General features: G+C 37.2%; 1 protein-coding gene across 3 annotated transcripts; it reads right to left on the minus strand.

Moving 5' to 3' along the window:
- Positions 1–850: 850 nt before the first annotated feature.
- Positions 851–12,960, minus strand: postnb (periostin, osteoblast specific factor b). Of its 3 annotated transcripts, XM_083914307.1 has the most exons (22): positions 12,806–12,960; positions 12,205–12,303; positions 9,153–9,217; positions 8,777–8,934; positions 8,533–8,697; positions 8,292–8,438; positions 7,944–8,085; positions 6,818–7,030; positions 6,546–6,680; positions 5,673–5,821; positions 5,379–5,515; positions 5,055–5,185; positions 4,810–4,940; positions 4,417–4,519; positions 4,215–4,282; positions 3,707–3,752; positions 3,571–3,600; positions 2,902–3,132; positions 2,771–2,818; positions 2,281–2,334; positions 2,154–2,192; positions 851–1,479 (listed from the first exon to the last, which is right to left on the minus strand). In XM_083914307.1, exons 1-22 carry the CDS (start codon positions 12,922–12,924, stop codon positions 1,451–1,453), a joined length of 2,439 nt encoding a protein of 812 aa, XP_083770433.1. In that variant the 5' UTR covers positions 12,925–12,960; the 3' UTR covers positions 851–1,450. The 3 variants fall into 3 exon arrangements, with proteins under 3 accessions (XP_083770433.1, XP_083770434.1, XP_083770435.1); XM_083914308.1 differs by lacking the exon at positions 3,571–3,600; XM_083914309.1 differs by lacking the exon at positions 2,154–2,192.
- Positions 12,961–18,428: the final 5,468 nt, after the last annotated feature.

The following is an 18,428-nucleotide window of genomic DNA, read 5'->3' on the forward strand; positions in this document are numbered from 1 at the left end:
TGAAAAAGAGTAGAATACGTCCCCCTTTATAATCAATGATTGATTTATTTTGGTATTATGCAACTTATATAAGCAACCCAGTCTCAAGAAGGAAATGTTGGCATCATGCAAACCACAAACAGGCTGAATCCCAATGTTTCGGAACCACTGCAACCCATTCTCATTCCCTACTCGCCCACATTTTGATGCTACACGGTTGCAGTTTTAAACACGTGGTTATCGTTGTAAATTCAAAACAAACACGATTAGTTTAGTCATCAAAACAACGTGGTTAGGTTTAGGCATCTAAATTACTTTGTTGGGGTTTCGAAAAAGAGCATGGTTTGGGTTAAAATAAGTATGTCTCCTATCCAGTTAAATTGTTTTTACATTGGAGTCAGTTTAATGCCTGGTGCGTCAGATGCTAAAGGGTGACAAATATGTTTCAAATCAATGTTTCTGTGTTTTACAGAAAGTACAATGCCTGCATTCTTTTCTAGCAACTGGGCTGATGTAAGTTATTTTGAATTTTTATGTAAGTAAACAAGTTCATTTTTTAACACCCAGTTTATTTCATATTTTACATGTATTTTCCAAAAGTGTCAAGACTGTCATGCTTGCTCTTAAACATGCAGAAAAAGTATTGGGCGATTGAAAAGGATGAATCAAATATATTTTCAGTTCTAGACTTTGTACTTAGCACACAATTAGTAGTACAAAAGTGTAAAATATATGCCTAATATTTATATTTGACATTTGATATTTTAGACTTCTTTTTCTGAACCAATGACACCTACTTAAGATCCATCTAAGTACATTAGAAATCACTCCAAACAACAATTTCTACAGATGCCCTTTTCAAATTGGCACATTTATATTAAAAAAATGCACTTTATTGGAAGGAAGGAGAAAATCTGAAGTTGGATACATGAATCCAAGTGATACAAGCACAGAAAAAATTCACATGAAACCTTCAACAATGTTCAGCCAAAGAAATGAAAGAATGTAACAGTCTAAGTCTGGAAACACACCACAATTTCTTTCTCAATATTTATCATGCTGAGATTCATAAAATGTCCCACACAGCTAGTAAAATCTCCTTGTTATGACCTTCACCTCTAGCGATGGCAGAGAGAAATGTTTTTTTTTAATAGCTAATGGCTTGGATTTAAAAGTTTTTATTGCTACACTGACTTGCTCCATGTCTTTAAACTCAAGCCAAAATATTAATTTGGACCCTGTTTACATATTCCGGACTCTTTTCAGACATTGCACACTCATAATAGATATACATTTAAAGCACCATTAAATTGTTTATTAGAATTGTTTATCTTGTCAATTATACCTTTTACAGTATATTTGGAATCACTTACATTTTAAGTGTATCCCTTGCATTAAAATACCAGTTTCAACCTCTGTGATCGAAGTCTGTTGTTCCCTTTGCAACGTTGATATTCTCATCCATCCATGCTCAGTTTCTTACCCTCCTCCTATTTCCAGCTGTTAAAAGAAAAAAAGGATAAAACCATTGGAATATATTATTATTTGAACGTTGGATATGGACTGTGTTGAAGTTTGGCATTTAGGCTCTGATCTCATCACTCCCCATAAGCACACATGAAGCTCAGCACAGCAGGGAGTGGGGAGTGATGATAATGACTTTACCCTTACAGAGGCGTATTGACTCTGAGCCTACAGGTGAATGCTGCGGTGGAGATGGGGCTCATGAAATGCTATGCAGTATGAACAGCAGTCACAGTGGCATTAGCACCAAGTATCAGCATAGCTTTCATGAGAGCGTTGTGGCGGCAGGCATGGCAGCAAAAGAGTGAGCAACGCACAATTGGCTTAAAGTAATAGTTTGACATTTTGGGAAATGTGCTTACTTGCTCTCTAGCTCTCTAGCCAAAAGTTCCTGTGACGGTGGTATCTGTATTCTCATCTATCTCTCAGCAAAAAAAATAGGTAGCTTAAGTGTATTTCCCTAAATGTCGAATTATTCCTTTAAGTACACCTGCCATTATTGAAGGGATGTTGGATATATGATGCAGGTAGAAAAGTATGCCTCGTAAACATAGCTGTGAGTTGACTGGCAGAACAAGCTTACAGGCTACACTGCATTTATTAAAAATGCAGGTTTTTCGTTTTTTGTTAGACCAACTGATTTTCTTTACCTATAACTCTTCGGGAAGAAGTTCTTCTTGAACTGCCTTCTATAAAGGCAAACAAACATATAAGTCATATGTCATTTATGAACTATTCTTTCCCAGGAACTGAGACGTACAAACTGATAAAACTCACCTTGGATAATTTGGGCAAGTCTATCAGCATCCTCCATGTTGGAAATGTCAGTTCCTGAAGGAAAAAGAAAACTTCATTAATGGGAAACGGAATACAGAGTACAGAGATGCATAGAAAACTTTCCCTTGAAGAATAGGCCGATTGCATTGTGGTTATTTTAGCCTTAATATAGCAATGGTAATATAAACATTGTAACAAATCCATTACACATTATATCCAATATAATATGCCTGTATATTAATTCCCTACTTGTAATTATTTGTAGTACATTACTTGAAAAATGTGAATATAATGTATATTATTTTATATCTATAAGTGGGAAATATTTGTCTATAATCCAACCAGTCGGGAAGCTGACATACAGAGAAGTGATCAATAAAACTTTGAACACCATTGATAATCATAGAGACACAAACTAGGACAATAAACCCAGATGCTTTAAATAACTACAACTATCCTTAAATGTTAAATCTGAAATAGTTTCACTGACCTTCCAGGGCAACGTTGGTGATGCCAGAGCTGACTGAGAACTGAGGACCTGCAGACCACAGCATTTATGAGTTTTTGAGATGATAAATTATATAATATGACATATGGATTGAAAATATAAACAATATTTACCTTCAATGACCCTGGTAACCTTGGTGATGGTGGGTTCACCTTGGATGACTCTGGTAACCTTGGTGATGGAGGGTTCACCTTGGATGACTCTGGTTACCTTGGTGATGGAGGGTTCACCTTGGATGACTCTGGTAACCTTGGTGATTGAGGGTTCACCTTGGATGACTCTGGTAACCTTGGTGACGGAGGGTTCCCCTTGAATAACCCGTGTCACTTTGGTTACCTCAGGAACTGTAAAAACAAAGAAGACATGATTAGAAAGTCTAGGCAGCATAGCATTGCCCCTTGATACAGGAAATTTTCCATTTGTATGCAGGTATCATAACAAATGGACCTTTCACTGGATCAGAAAGGTTTGCTTTGACAAGTGTGATTCATAATCAAAAAATTATTCCAGTAGGAAAAAAATGATGTATTTTTTCTTCTCTTGGATTAATGCTAACTATAGCTGTCAAAACCTGCCCGTGTGTGCATGTACTTGCATGTGTGTGAAATGATGGATTAGTGAAAAGTTTTAGTGATCAGTATCTGTCCATCAACAAGCAGTGGACTCCATATTTTCTCCCTGATTATATGCATGCAACTGTTTCATTAACCACCTCCAATCTGTCAGTATTTACTGATTAGGAATCACATGATGATGATACTCTGCAATCATCATTACTGTACCTTCCTGGACGACACGAGTGATGATCGTCTCTAATAACAACAGGAAATATCAAGCCATTAATGACACTGAAGAGGTTAAAAATACTGTATTGCAAAAAAAATTAAATCATATAAACATAAAAATACTGATACTTACTCATAAATGTAAGAGGAATTTCTTGATACCTGAATCCTGAAATGTACTGTAAAACAGGTTAAAATATGTTACAGAAGATCACATATCAACAACATGGTATGCAGCAGGGGTTTTCAAAGTCTGAGACTGGGTCTCCACTCAAAAATGTAATATCTAGTATTTCACTGAGCCTCCCCTGAAAAGACCCACCTCACACTTTTAAAATCTCTGGTATACAGTATGACGATAGTCATTTTTTTGTATGCTGCATAACAAAGTCTATTACAATTAAACAAATAACATGTGCTGAGCAGAGCACCCTTACTTGAAACCACTAGCTTGATACTCTGCACGGATTGTTTTCAAGCAGATTCTTGTCTTGTACTTTATGTTAAATAGTATTATTATAGTATTTGGCATCCTAAGAGGAAATAAAAACAAATCACCTGCACACAGAAAGCTGCACCCTTCTCTTAACTGTATAATCCTAGCAGCTTTTATAACAAGAAGTTCATATTTGATGTGACACCTTAATTTGCATGTAACTGATGAGCCTCTTCAATAGCATGAGCCAATCCTGGCTTCCAACAGGGATATCTGGAAGAAAGTGCAGGGCGTTAGCTGCAGTTGAGCCTTTACAACAATTATAAAAACAGTGCAGAGAGTGCATCACTTGACAGATTTACAACAGAAAGGGGTTATTAATAAAGTTGAATTGGAGAAAACTGTACCTCCAGGATACAAGACTTGGTTGACGAAGTGAATGACTCCATTTGTGGCCATGATATCAGATTCAGGGACTTGGACGGAATTCACTTGCATTGAGTTGTTTGCCTGAGGGAGACAGTTAAAACAATTACAAACAAGAAAACCACAAAATGGGTCGTGAATAAACCTGTTATTTAAAATATGAGGAATGGACTGTCATTAGCTTTCTAAGGTTACTGAGTTTCAAAATTGAAGATGAGATTGTATCAGATAATAATGATTGACCATAATTTGGCTGAATAATTCAAATACATTTTTATATCGATATAATAAAAGATAACACAAGGAAAAACACAATTGCATTCAAATTTACCTCAAGATAAAAGACGTTTAAGCTTGCTGTGCTAAATACTTACAAGCATCACTTTGAGGTTGCTGCCCTGAAGAGACTTGAGAAGGTTTGTCACCCCAGCCTCCAAACCACCACCAATAAAGATACCATTATTGATGTGATACAAGAGGATGGTTCTGAGAGCATTTATGTCACCTGAAATAAAGAAACATATTAACTATCGTTCATTTATTTATTTATCGCGATTTTCAACTAGCAACATAAGTGCTTGAAACACATTAATGGATAAAGGGTTTATGGGAGACCTACTCTTCAACAAGGACAAGTCACTGTCACTCAAGGCAGTGAAAGCTTTATCGCTTGGGGCAAACAGAGTAAAGTCTCCCTCCTGTTTCAGCAGGTCAGTCAAGCCAGCAGCTTCCATCAGAGACAAAAAGATCCTGCAGGAGAGGAGAGAACAGTAACTTGGCTGTTACGGAAACCACTGAGGGCTGACAAACTGCAAGAACAGCACTTTCTCATTCCCATATGCGCCATGTGGATTTATTGGAAAGATACAGAAAAATGTGGTTTGAGTAGTATGCAGCATTTTGATACCGCAGTCCATTTTTACTAACATTGCTCTGTACTTACTTGAACCCTCCATTTTCTGTTAGAATCTCAAACATAGATTTTTCCGCCGGTTTCAACAGAGTCTTCATAAGATGAATGGCCCCGTTGCTTCCTTCTTTACTGCCTCTTACCAGACAGGAATTCTCAATGCACACAGCCTGCAGAAATAATCCACAAGTTAGACACAATAGGGATTAATGTCATGTCTCAAATATATGAGGATTGATGGTCAAATAAAAGGGGTAATGCATATAGTGTGTGTTTAGTGTCACCCAGCCACAATTTTTAGGCACAACTTCAGAGAAAAAGACGCACTGTGCGATAGATGAAGACCCTCAGATATTTTCCTGCAATGGTCTCCAGCCGCTGGCCATTGTACAACTGTCCCAGAGAAATCTTTCTCTTCAAGATGTGGTTCTCCAGGATAATCTTGAGCAACCTCTGATCCATGGCCATCACTTCATCTGCAGAGGAAATAAATTGTTTTATTTTTCCCATTAAAAATGAAACATACCAGCAACATTGTACATTTAATATAATGTATTGACTTTAGCAACAGAAATGCTATCTATATTCTTATTCCTATTATTTTGGCCACATAGCACAGAGAGCAGAGTTGCAATAATAACTTTGAGCAAAGACTTATGAGTTATTGACTTGATTTACTGCACAGATCAGTAGGTGTCACAGTAACCTACAAATCATGAGACATGATGTACTGTACACAGAAGAATTTACAGTTTGAAAATCCGGTTCCAGTTACATCCAGCTGTTTCTGCCTTGTTCATTGCTGACACATTTAAAACCGTATGCCTATAAAATTAAAAGTATTCCACCTCAAATAATTACATGTTCTTCTTACAGGAGAGTAGTAACAGAGTCTTTTGTACAGAAAGAAAACATCTTTACTTCCTTCGGGAAAATTCCAGGAATGTTTGGGGGAGTGGGTATTTGGTCAAACATTGCATTATGCTCCTCCAGTGTGCCAATAAAACCATAATTTCCCTGAAGCTTCATTTATGTACATGTTTATTCATTCATGACAGGGCACTCGAGGGAAAATAAAAAATATCAGTCTTTATTCCAGATTCTGACTGTGAGTAGCAGCCAGGGTTCATATTTAGCCACCTGCTGAATGGAAAACAGAGGAGGTGCATGATGAAATTAAATAAGGTGAATGTTACTCACCATTGAAAGCAACGTTGAGGGGGGCCAGCAAGGTGTACTCAGCCTCTGGTCTCATGGCAGCAGAAAGGCCCAGCTCGGACACCATGTCACCAAAGGTTGACTGGGAACTTCCCACCAATTCCATCACCTGTTTAGCTTAAAGTGTAAAGGGGATTCCCATCCAACTCCATTAAAATATGGATTACAGAAAAACATCAAACACTTGGCACAATACACACTTGCATGTAGTGAACCAGGGATGCTTAAATACAAAGAAAACTTTGGAGTCTAACCTGAATCTGGCATGAGCACTTGGTCAATAAGGTGGATGACACCATTGGTGGTGACAATGTCCTTCTTGATCACCATCTTGATGCCATTGACTGTTAAACTTTCCCCATCACAGCCAATCTCAATGTTGTTGCCCTCCAGGGTTTCATAAGAGGTACCAGCCATGATGGCCTCAGAGCACTGCACTGAGCCCAGGAGGTGGAAATTTAGGAGAGCTGAAAAAATGAGACAAAGTTTTGAAAAAAATTGGGTTTTGGTGTATAGGTAGATGTTTATTTGAGTAGGTCAGTTGGCCACATGGGCTGTTTTATGTTCTCTCTCGTGTTAAACTGCAGCTGAGGCTATAACACCCTGGGAACCTGAAGACCCTTTGGATCCCTTGAGTCCGTGAGAGACAAGACTTGTGCTTTCGTCAAAGTTTTGTTGACCTTTGTGTGAAATGGCCTGATCTCACATCATAAGGCAAGCTGACAGCTAATAAAAAGTTTGGATGGTTGCCAATTTGACCAGCTTGCTCAATAAAGCAGCTGTTTCCTGCCTCTCTGTGTTGATGTAAAACAAGCTAATAGCAAAAAAATGTTGAGATTTTGCACTTCTTTTTTGTTGTTTTAAAAAGGATTTTTCAAGAGCTTAGAGTCACAGTATATTTGAAGGCTTTAACTTCCTCTGATTGATTATTGTACTGGTACACTTCTTGCAAAAATGGGAAAATATCAATGGCTACACCATATTTATCTGAACCTATTCACAACATAAAAAAGATTGATCCGGGCCCTGACCAACAATTCCATGCATGACTTGAAACTTGAAACTTATTTTTATTGCTCTTCAACAAAACGTTGTCATGTACGGCTTGCCAAATGTGTGTTAGTTCCAGATCCATTGCAGCATCATCTGTTATGAGTTGGAAGACATTGAAAAAAATCTCTTCATGGGTGATTTAGTCTAGGAAACATGCCGCTGGCAGATCACTGCTTTTCTTTTCCTGTATTTTCATCTATAAATGTAAATATGGTCCCATTTTGCAACAGTTAATATACATCCTCTGTCTACACTACAATGTTTTAAATAGCCTTGGGTGATCTCAAGGAAAAGCGACAGACCTCTAGGAATAAAAGTCACGTTTACCCTGAAGGACCTCCTTGTCGCCCTGAAGTCTCTCCAACACTTCACTGCCCAGACTCTCAAAGGCTTCGTTGGTGGGGGCAAAGAGAGTGTAATGTCCTGGCTGACCCAGCTTCTCCAACAATCCAGAATTTTGAGCCACTTCCTAAATGGTGAATGGAATGTCAATATACATTACAGCACAGTAGAAACATTTGCAGGAAGTAGACATAACCAACACATCATCTGAGAGATTAATTTTAAATTAACTAAATAAGACAAGGAATTTGTCTTTTCACCAATATCAATATCAAACTCACATGCAACCCAGTGTGACTCACTTTTGCAGCAGTGTTTGCGTTATTTACTTACACTCAGAGTCGTAAGGTCATCGTTAACCTCAATGACATCCTGGATTGTGTTTCCAAGAGCACTGACAACACGGTCAATGACATGCACAACTCCATTGGTGGCAACCTGATTGCCATAGATAATCCTGGCGCAGTTCACAGTCACTACCTGTACAAAACAAGCTTCATGGTTATACCACATTACCAAGTGTTTTTATTTTTAACTACTAGACAACTGCTATGATATGAATGGTAATACCCACCCCATTGGAGTAATGGTTAATTTGGAGGCCGAGGTCGTTGTACATGGAGGTGACTGTCATTCCATTCTTTAAATCTTTGGTCAAGAGGCGTTTATTGACCATGTGATAATGCAGAGCGTTGTACAGTTCAATGTTGACATTGCTCACTAGTGCACTTCTGGACTCCTGTTAGGTGAGGAAAAGGAGATGTTAAAACATCCCAGACAGAAAGCCTCCACAGCTTTTCGTTTTGTTCTTGACTCACTTCATCCAATAGATCCCAGGCCTCGTTGCTGGGGGCGAAGAAGGTGAAGGATCCAGGTCCCTCAATCTCAGGCCTTAGCTTAGAAATGTCAGAGTACTTTTGGGTTGAGGTGGCCTTTACCAGACCCAAGGTGCCGTACACATGGTCAATCGGGGCCACTAAAAAGAGATTTACAATAACTTGATGTCTGCCTGCCATTTTGATAATAGACTTGAAAAGAATGACTCTACATATGTCCACAATATGCTACACTAGTCTCTTCTAGTTTATTTGGTCTAATTTCAAAAATAGCACACAGCTGCTCTACAGTTGGATGATGTGGCCTCATATAACCTCTACACATTGACATTACATTGAAGCACTTAAACCACTGTACCTGCAGGGCAACCACGCATTCCATCCAGCTTCATGTACCCCGGGCAGCACTCATAAAGCACAGTTCTGCAGGCAAAACATACAGATTAGAAATGTGCGTATCATCTCAAATAAGTAGCACATCCCTTGAAATAGTGTTGTAAGCATTTTTCAACATCGTGGTGAGTAAGTTATTTGTATTTTTTTCTGGCTGCCATGCTTTGAGCGGAATCATCACCCCACATTGGTCTTGTGTAGAATTGGTTTCAGATGTTACTCATTATCTCCTCCATTACCCAAACAGTAAACTAAACGAATGTGATCCTACAGTTTGTGCCAAAACCTAATGGAAAGGGTGCCTCAAGGATTATGCTACAATTACAGTAGTGTATTTATATTACCAATACCTCCTCTTTGAAGCTAAAACATTAGTTTGGCCTTTATGTGGCATTTGGTTAACCTCAGAAATATTAAGATTTTGGCCTTGAAAAACAGCAGTGTCAAAGACAGTTGAGTTTTAGCGAATTGTAGTTGACACAAGGAACATTTAAATGGTGAGATGGTATACATGGAAACAATTGAGCTAATCTAAAAAATAACATTGTTTCATATATATAATTTAGAGAATAAGCATTCTGATTCCTGTTTAGATAATTTAGATACAACAAAGAGATGTTAATTTTGGGATTGGACAAACATGAGAAGCAGTGTCTGCTCTCCAATTACTGTAAAGACTGCTGGACACCATAGCCCGAGGAGGATAGTAAAATTCAAAGTGCAGCTGCATATAAACATGACTATACCCCTTGTGTCAGCAGGTCTGAACATGTTGGAACTATATCATTGTTTCCACCTCTTGGACATTCTGAGATGTGCATTTAACCTCAAATAACAGTTATCCAACAATAAATATTAGGCTTAAACAATTAGGCATAAACAATAGCACATGCTTCTAGAGTTGGCTAGGGAGTTCATTACTGGAGACTGCCCAGTTTTTATTGTTAGAAAACTAATATGGAACCTGCTCTCGGGCAAAAAATACCTCCATCATTTTTCTTATTAGTTGATAAAGTTTAAACGGTTTAGTTGGTTGATTAAAGATGAAATGATAACACATTACTGTAGCTATCATGATGCAGAATATATTCCCCAACCAAATCTACAGTATAACCCACTGACGGTTCCGTCAACCCTGTCTTCTACAAACTCCCCAGATGTTTTCAGTTCACAAGCATAACACAAAAAACTATTACAGTTCACTTATATTAATAATTGACCAGATTTAAAAGCACACCATTTTGCCAATCAGCTTTAAATTTTGCCTGTAGCGGAATACATGTTCATATACCTTTGACATCAGCGTAAAGTGCCTGGCTTAGACTAATTAGGAAAAAAAGGTTTATTCCAAATTGAATTGGTATAACACACACACACACACACACACACACACACACACACACACACACATGTATATATATATATATATATATGTATATGTATGTATATATGTGTGTGTATATATATATATATATATATATATATATATATATATATATATTAAAAGAAAATATAGCACTTTGAATTATATATATATATCTTGAACACAATATAAGTTAGGCTAACTCTCTGACAAAGATGACCTAATATGGCTTAGACTGCTTTTATAGTAGGTTCTGGCAATTGATGCTGTGTCTAACTTTATTTAGCAGCCAAAGTACTTGTGTATGTCTCACTGAGGTTTGATTCAACAAATGATAATATTTCTGCTTCCAGAGCTCGGTTTCCAAGAAACGTTTGTATAACCAAAGTGCCCATTAGTGATGGGTTGAATTGGAATAAAGCCACACACGGAATATATTATGTTTGATAAAATGACCATGATTCTTAGTGGAACAGTTCTCTTATAGAGATGCTGAAGAGTCAAAAGTTTCCAATGCCATGGCCAGACACAATCCCTCTGTGTGGGAAAGCAATGTAGCATGGGTTTTGCAGACTCTGCCCCATTGGGTTTTGTGTGATCTCATCCCTGTCCCTCCAACTCCATTCGACTTCGATTCAAACACAGTTGTTTAAGATGTGCAGTCAGCCATGACCCAGAAGCCTCGGTCTGTATCCTGTCTGAGATAGTCAACACGTTTTTCTTTTCTTTTACTCTTTTTTGCTCAAACAAAAGTGAAAATTCATTTTTATGAAATGTTGGAATGTCAAAACAGCCTCCAATGCAACTCAATTTTGAAGAAATATTTGTGCAATTCAAACTGGAATCTACTAGTTATAAGTTGTGCTTTAAGGAAACCTTGCATCATCATACTTTAAGAGATGTAAATCAGTAAACCAGTTTACCGTGTCAATTCAACTTTGGCCCAGCTATCTTTTTGATTAATTCCACACAATCCAATGTCTGACTCCCACGGAAATATATTAAATTCTCTGGCTGATTTCAACATTATCATTTGCCAAATGAGCATTGTGTATTCATCATGAAGAATTAAGCCTATTTAGAATGCCAAGCATAACTTGGTGCATAGTGCAAGCATAGAGGGCAAGCTGAATGTGTTTGAGAGAGAGAGAGAGAGAGAGAGACTGTAAATTAACCACGGCCCCAATCCATGTTTAAACACAAAAGTGCTGAGGGGGCTAGAGAAAAAGAGGTTGTCTGACTGAGGTGAACTCTTTTCCATTCATGAATACAGTCAACGTTTTGCAGCCACATCATATCCTGGAATCAGTGGTTCACCATTGTGGCATTCAACGACTATGAGGCTTCTTAAGTTATGAAAACCCTAGCATACAGTTTATAGGATCCAATAGGAAAGTCTCCAATACAAAGGATTTAGGACTGGGTCTCCAAATGTGTTTTTCATTTCAAGGCTGTTTCATTCAAAGTAAGATAACAGATGTCTGTCTCTATGGAAACATTAAAGTTTCCATGAAAAACCTTTCAGAAGAAGCATCAGAAAAAGCAGACACTGGAGAGAAATGCTACATTTTCAAAAACTTACAGACTTGATGCTCAGGTTAAACTTTGTTATTTGTTATTAATGTTCTCTTTAAACAGAAGAAACAACTCTTACGCTTTCTTTCCACAGATGGCCCCTTGGTACCAATTACGACAAGTACTAAAGTACTTCTTCTTGGTCCCCATGACTTGCTGGAGTGTGCAGACATTTGGTCTGATGAGAATTGAGGGTGAAAAGGGATGAAGCATTAATGAGCAGGTAAACCACATGAGTATGATTCTATGGCAATTCTGAAGTAATTTACATTTACACAAAAGCCCTGCTAGGTTAGACAAGGATGTCAAGTGAGAATAATTATTTGGCAACTACCCTGCTGCTTCTGAAACCATCCAGTGAAATATGAATAATGACATCCATGCCTACTGAATATGAAATTGATTCGTCGGATTTAAGTTATATATAACTATAACAGTGCTGATTTATTCTATTCAATGGTACATATGTCATAAGATAAAAACTCATATTTGTAAAACAATTGTGATAGCTGATTTCATATAAAAATAGAAGAGACAAATATGCAGAAATTATAACAAAAAGTAATGGTTGTTATGCTCAAGGCTCAATATTATTGCATGAAATATGAACTAAGATGACATCACAAGGTTGTAAAAAAAACAACCCAATATTCATAATGAAAGAATACTGATAAGCTTACCCTTCTTTCCTTGCCCTGATGCGACTGTGGGCAACAATTTTGTCATAAGCTGAAGAGTCAGCCTTGTCAAATGTAGAGAGCACAAAGAGTGCAAAGGCAGTTACAAAAAGGAGTTTCATCCTTGATTTCTTAGCAAGCCCCTCCAGACCCAGAGAAATGAGAGCAGACTCAGAGTGGGAGTTTATATACCACAAGGCTCACCCTCTACTCAAGGAGGATGGCAACATTTAATGCATGCATGGACCACCCAGAACTTCTCAAAAACCACATATACAAATAAACTAAACTTTTTCATTTTTGTGTGTCATGTATTACGATGATTTGATTTTAGTAAATAATTTTTTATATTTATTAATTTATGAAGGGTCATTAAAAACAATAGGACTACCATATGTCCAGTTTGCCATTCCTTTTTTATGCATATTTAAAGGCACACATATTTTGATTTATTTCTCACAAAGAGCTTTGTTATCTAAAACCAGAAGTCACATTACAGCTCTAGCACTAATACAGTGTTACAGTACAGTGTTCTTGATTAAGAATTATTTAACGCAACAGTTGATTGCAAACAAATAAAATCATCTATTACTATTTATAACAGGCAGCACACTTTATGTGAAAACCAACAAGATTTTGAGACCCAATATTAGGATTTAAACAAATTGTTAGTACATATACTTTTCAGTGCACTGTTACATTACATTGAGACAATGAGCAGATGGTAAACAGAATCCAGCTGCATCTTCTCTGTAAAAGTGTAATTTATTTGGAGTACAAACAAAGAAACATTACAGAATCCCTGCTCTGAACAAATGCCAGATCACTGATTGTAAATCTTTCAGAATGTAGTTTGCTCCACCTAGTGGTGGAGTGAGTTCAGGCAGTGGGCCTTACACAATCACTTTTTAACATATTATTATTATTATTATTATTAATAATAATATTTTCACATAATATTTTTTACATTAGAGCGTGATAAATACTGAGGCAAATTTGAAATACGAAATGCTAACAGGACGCAGACTATCATGTTGGCAATAGTATCTTGGTTACAACTACAGACACAACACTTATGAAACTGTCTGTGAATTGGCTTATTTAAAGGAAATGATAATAAGCATGCTTATACAGTGTCAGCACATATGTCGAACATATCAAAGCAGTTACATGTGCTATCACGTCTTTTTAGATCATTACTAATAAGCAAAATTACTCATATTATTCTAAAAGTGCAGCTGTTGTTAGGTGGGGGCTGTTGCTCATAGCACACCCAAGTGGCATCACTTATGTCATTCATTCTGCCACATGTTGTTCAACCTTCTGGCTAGACAGATGTTACAAACGTGAACATGAAATAATGTCCTCCCTGCCAGTTTGTAAATAAAAGGGAAGGCACAATGCAGTATCCAATACGGCAGATCAGATTTGGCTTTGCTTATGCTTGTCTATTAAATGTGTGTGTTTTTAACCAGTAAGTAGAAAATAAATATCTGAAAATGAACCATTCAGCAAACCACATTAAAAAGATGATACTTTAAAGGCAGCAAGCCTCTTATGAACTTGATTAGTCAGGGCCCTTAGGAAAGCACTTACACATAAAATCCCTACCCAGGCTTTTCATCTCCCAAAGACTGGAATACATTAACTTTACAATCCCAACATTCCAATGAGCAGCCAATTTTCTAACTTAAGACTCTGTACTTGCTTGCATGGATAAATAACTGTACAGATGAACTCACTGCAGTGATAATGAAATGCAGCGTAGCTTTACCACTTTGAATCAGAACACTGTTTGAATCAGTCCTTGCACTGGCGCACACACAGACGCACACACACACACACACACACACACACATACATACACACACACACACACACACACACACACACACACACACACACACACACACACACACACACACACTCCAAATGTCACAAGAAAATGGATAAAGTGAGTGCAGTTTCCTCTCTTGCATCTTGGTAGTAGGCTCCTTTCAAGTGCAAATTAAAGAAAACATCAATCTAAAAGGAGTGAGCTCTTCAGATATAGTACAAAGATGCAAACAGTCTGTTGATTGGCTTTCTAAAGATAGAGTTATTTTCTCGTGGCTGCTATGTTAACAGAAAAAATTAAAAAATCATCCAGAACTTCAGGTTGCTTGCAGTTTCGAACTATGAAGGTTTGAAGTTGAATATCTGTTCAGATGCAGGGCATATTTAACTAAAATTCAATGACACCAAACCAAACCAGGTCAATTAATTGCTACTACTGTGAATTAATACAATTAGGCCTACTTATAACAATAATACAGTATTTACTGTACTGCAAACAAACTCAATGTTAGTGACTGCAAGTTAAAAGCAGCTAAAATATTAGTGTAGTATATGTATTTGAATACAGCTCTGATCACATGTCCTGCGCAGACTTAGATTTTCCATTTTAAAAGTATGTAACATAGATAGGTGCAGTCTCTATACACGTCTTCATTTAGCCCATATCACTGCACTAGTTTCCTACATGCTTGGTAATTACAGGTGGTAATAATGTAACACATGCTAATTATTTTTCTTACATAATCATGCATAATAATCAAATCATTAGAGAGAGAGAGAGAGAGAGAGAGAGAGAGAGAGAGAGAGAGAGCTGGAAAAAACATAATCAGTGGTGCTACATTATAATAAATTTATAAATATATAAATAAATTAAACACCACTAATTATCTTAGTTGGTAGTTAAATCCACATCAACATGCAGAAAGGCCCCTTTCAGAGTAATGCTATAATAATATTGGATCATTATTAATATATTTTATCATGTAGGAAGCATTTTATAGCTGGCCAACGTGGAGCACAAAAAAATACTTCTGGGAAGTTTAATCTTTTGACTATGCATCCTACTGTATCTTTAATGTTCATTTTAATCTGCAGTGTGATTTGTATGTAAAAGAAATAAAATGCAAATTAAAGCAGAAGTCGATAATTTCTATGAAATTTTTTTTCTTTCATATCTGTTGAAACTGTCCCTATATAGTGACAACACATGGAGACAGACAATCTGTGATAAAGTAATGTTCATCTTCTGCACAGCAAATTCTCGAGTCATCAAATGCGGAAGTGCCAAAAAGTGCAGTTTCGCGAGTGGCCACTAGGGCATTTTTCATAATAGAGCAATTTCTCATTGACCCCCATGTTAAATAGGTCATTTTCACAGCATAATTAAACATTTTTAAGGCCTGGTACAAAAGATTTTTAATGTGTATGTTTAACACTGAGGGGGCTGGATTTTTGTACCAGGCTAGTTTTTTTTTTATTCTACTGGAGGTTAAAATTCATGAATTATTAGGGGCGCAGCCTCTTGAGAGACAGCTAGCCGCTGGCCCTCACTTAACCTCGGAGGCCAGTTGTCAGGATTAACGTGCAAACTCTTTCATCTCGACCTGGACTGCGGTCATTCATGTGATGGTGTTACCATAAGTGTACCGTATTTACAACTAATTTGTGTATACAACCATAAGCTGTGTGTTATAGAACAAATTAAAAGGTGTTGGTGTAGCTAGTGTCAAAATGTTTTAGCTCTGTAATGCCAGCTAATTAAATAGCCACACTTGCACCATGACTTGCAAATATAGCCTACTATTTATGACACGTATACTAGATTCTAATCTGGAACACCGTGAGGATCCGGGCTGTATTTGGGCCTTGAGTGTCAGTGTTGTACTGTGTTGAATATCGGTTTAAATCATAAATCATTGGCTGCCTCTCCTGGAGCTGGTGTGTTCCCCGCTAGAGACTGACACAGGAGTGGATTATCACTCATTCCCGTCCTGTCCCATCACCGGAAAAAATATCCTGCTCCTGCCTGTTACAAAATAACACAAAATGACACCTGTTCCCTTCTGGTCCGGGAAAAGATCTTTACATTGACTCCCGCTCCAGTTTATCGAGTAAATCAACAACCGTCTTTATATAATCTATGAGCCTAGCTCCTGGCCGTCGTGCCAATGTTGCTAATTCAGTATATGTCAGCTAGATGGGCGTATCTCCCTCCCCAAAATGTCACATCAATGCCCTTTTTAGTAAGAGGAAATGAGGCAGTGTCAAATTCTGACAAGATGGCGATGCCTGTAGGCAAAGACGATTGGATCAACTTGAAATTGACATCAACGTAGAGGCTTTATCCATATTATTATTAATCATGTCAGTAAGCATATTTTGAAGTTTAAAGACTAAGTTTAAAGGGCAAGCAACATGTGTTGTCACTGTCTCTGAAAAAAGTGAGAAACAGTTTTTTGAATTAGCATTGTCTTTATTTAATTGCAGAGTACTGTTATCGCATTAAAAGTTACAAAATAGCACAGTAATACACAGATCACAAGAGAGTCCTTACACCTGCTAGTTATGGTATAGTGTACCTGGCTGAGAAAAAAAACCCTGGAAACAAATATCATCTAGATTGCATTGCATACTTCTGCTCCAACAAAATTAGGAGTAAAGCATTCCTTCTCACCCTGTAAAGGTAAGAGGTGAAATGGTGGAATATAAGAGTGAACCCAGAGTTCTAAATTAGGTGCTGCGTTGCTAGTTCATCAACTGGATAATTTGTCCAAATTTAAAATAGAATATTTAAAGGCAAATAAATTTGTGAATAATTGAATTTAGCAAAAATTACTTGATACTGTCAGCATATAAGTAATATTTTTTCTATGGACTTGAGACTTAGATTTAAAGGGGAATTTCAGTTTATTTGAACCTGGACCCTTTCCCCCCATGTATTTCTGTATAAATAAGTAATCGCAATAACATTTTTCATTGGTTCAGCATTGAGCTCGAGCGCTGTAGCCTGGTCGCTGTGAACTGGGCTGAAATGTAATCAATTGTGCAAACTATATGCGGAGCTACACTTCACACAGCTTACATAGACTAATGTTGTGGATAGTTGTGCTACAAATAGATCCTAATAACTCCGGATACACTGCACCTTGCAGACCATCAGGTCTGCAGTGAGCCGGGACACTACTGCCAGCCAAAGAGAAGACATTCTACTGAAGCACATTTTCCTAAAGAAAAATGCTGACCCCCTTATAGCAATCTGAGCCTGTCAGTGGCAACAACACTTACTTTTCGTTGATGTATATTGTCAGTGCGCGGGTTCGCCTTTTAAAAAAAAGTTGTTGCCGTTTGTCACTTACACAGAAATACATGGGGAAATAGCGTCCAGGTTGAAATCCGGATGATACCAAAATTCCCCTTTAAGATTGCATAACACAGTAAGAGGACAGTTCATGTGAAAAACAATAGGATAGGCAACAAGGTGTCAGGGCTCTTTGGAATAAAATGCACAAGATAAAAATGGCAATTACTAACTTGCTTCACGATTCCCTGAGCATCAAGTTAGCACTTACTGAGGTCTATCCTCTCTCATAATTGTTGTATATCTTCTATCAGTCAGAGGTGAATGCATGTAATATAATATGAGATAATAGTATTATATTATTATACTGTATATTACAGAACACAAGATTATTTAAACTATAAAGTACAATATTTAACTTTTTACCATGAGATAATTATTAAGAAAAAACGTTTTACAACTGGTAATGAATGAATGAATAAAAGATCTAAT

This window comes from Echiichthys vipera (assembly GCF_963691815.1).
Source record: "Echiichthys vipera genome assembly, chromosome: 5".
Classification (NCBI taxonomy): Eukaryota; Metazoa; Chordata; class Actinopteri; order Perciformes; family Trachinidae; genus Echiichthys; species Echiichthys vipera.

What these genes read in the sequence shown, in the direction of transcription:
- postnb (XM_083914307.1), bottom strand. Translation starts at nt 12,924, where the DNA reads ATGAAACTCCTTTTTGTAACTGCCTTTGCACTCTTTGTGCTCTCTACA. An exon ending in ATCAGGGCAAGGAAAGAAGG is followed by an intron (nt 12,304 to 12,805) that starts GTAAGCTTATCA and finishes AATTCTCATCAG; the next exon opens with ACCAAATGTCTGCACACTCC. An exon ending in CACCAACGTTGCCCTGGAAG is followed by an intron (nt 2,335 to 2,770) that starts GTCAGTGAAACT and finishes TTTTTCCTTCAG; the next exon opens with GAACTGACATTTCCAACATG.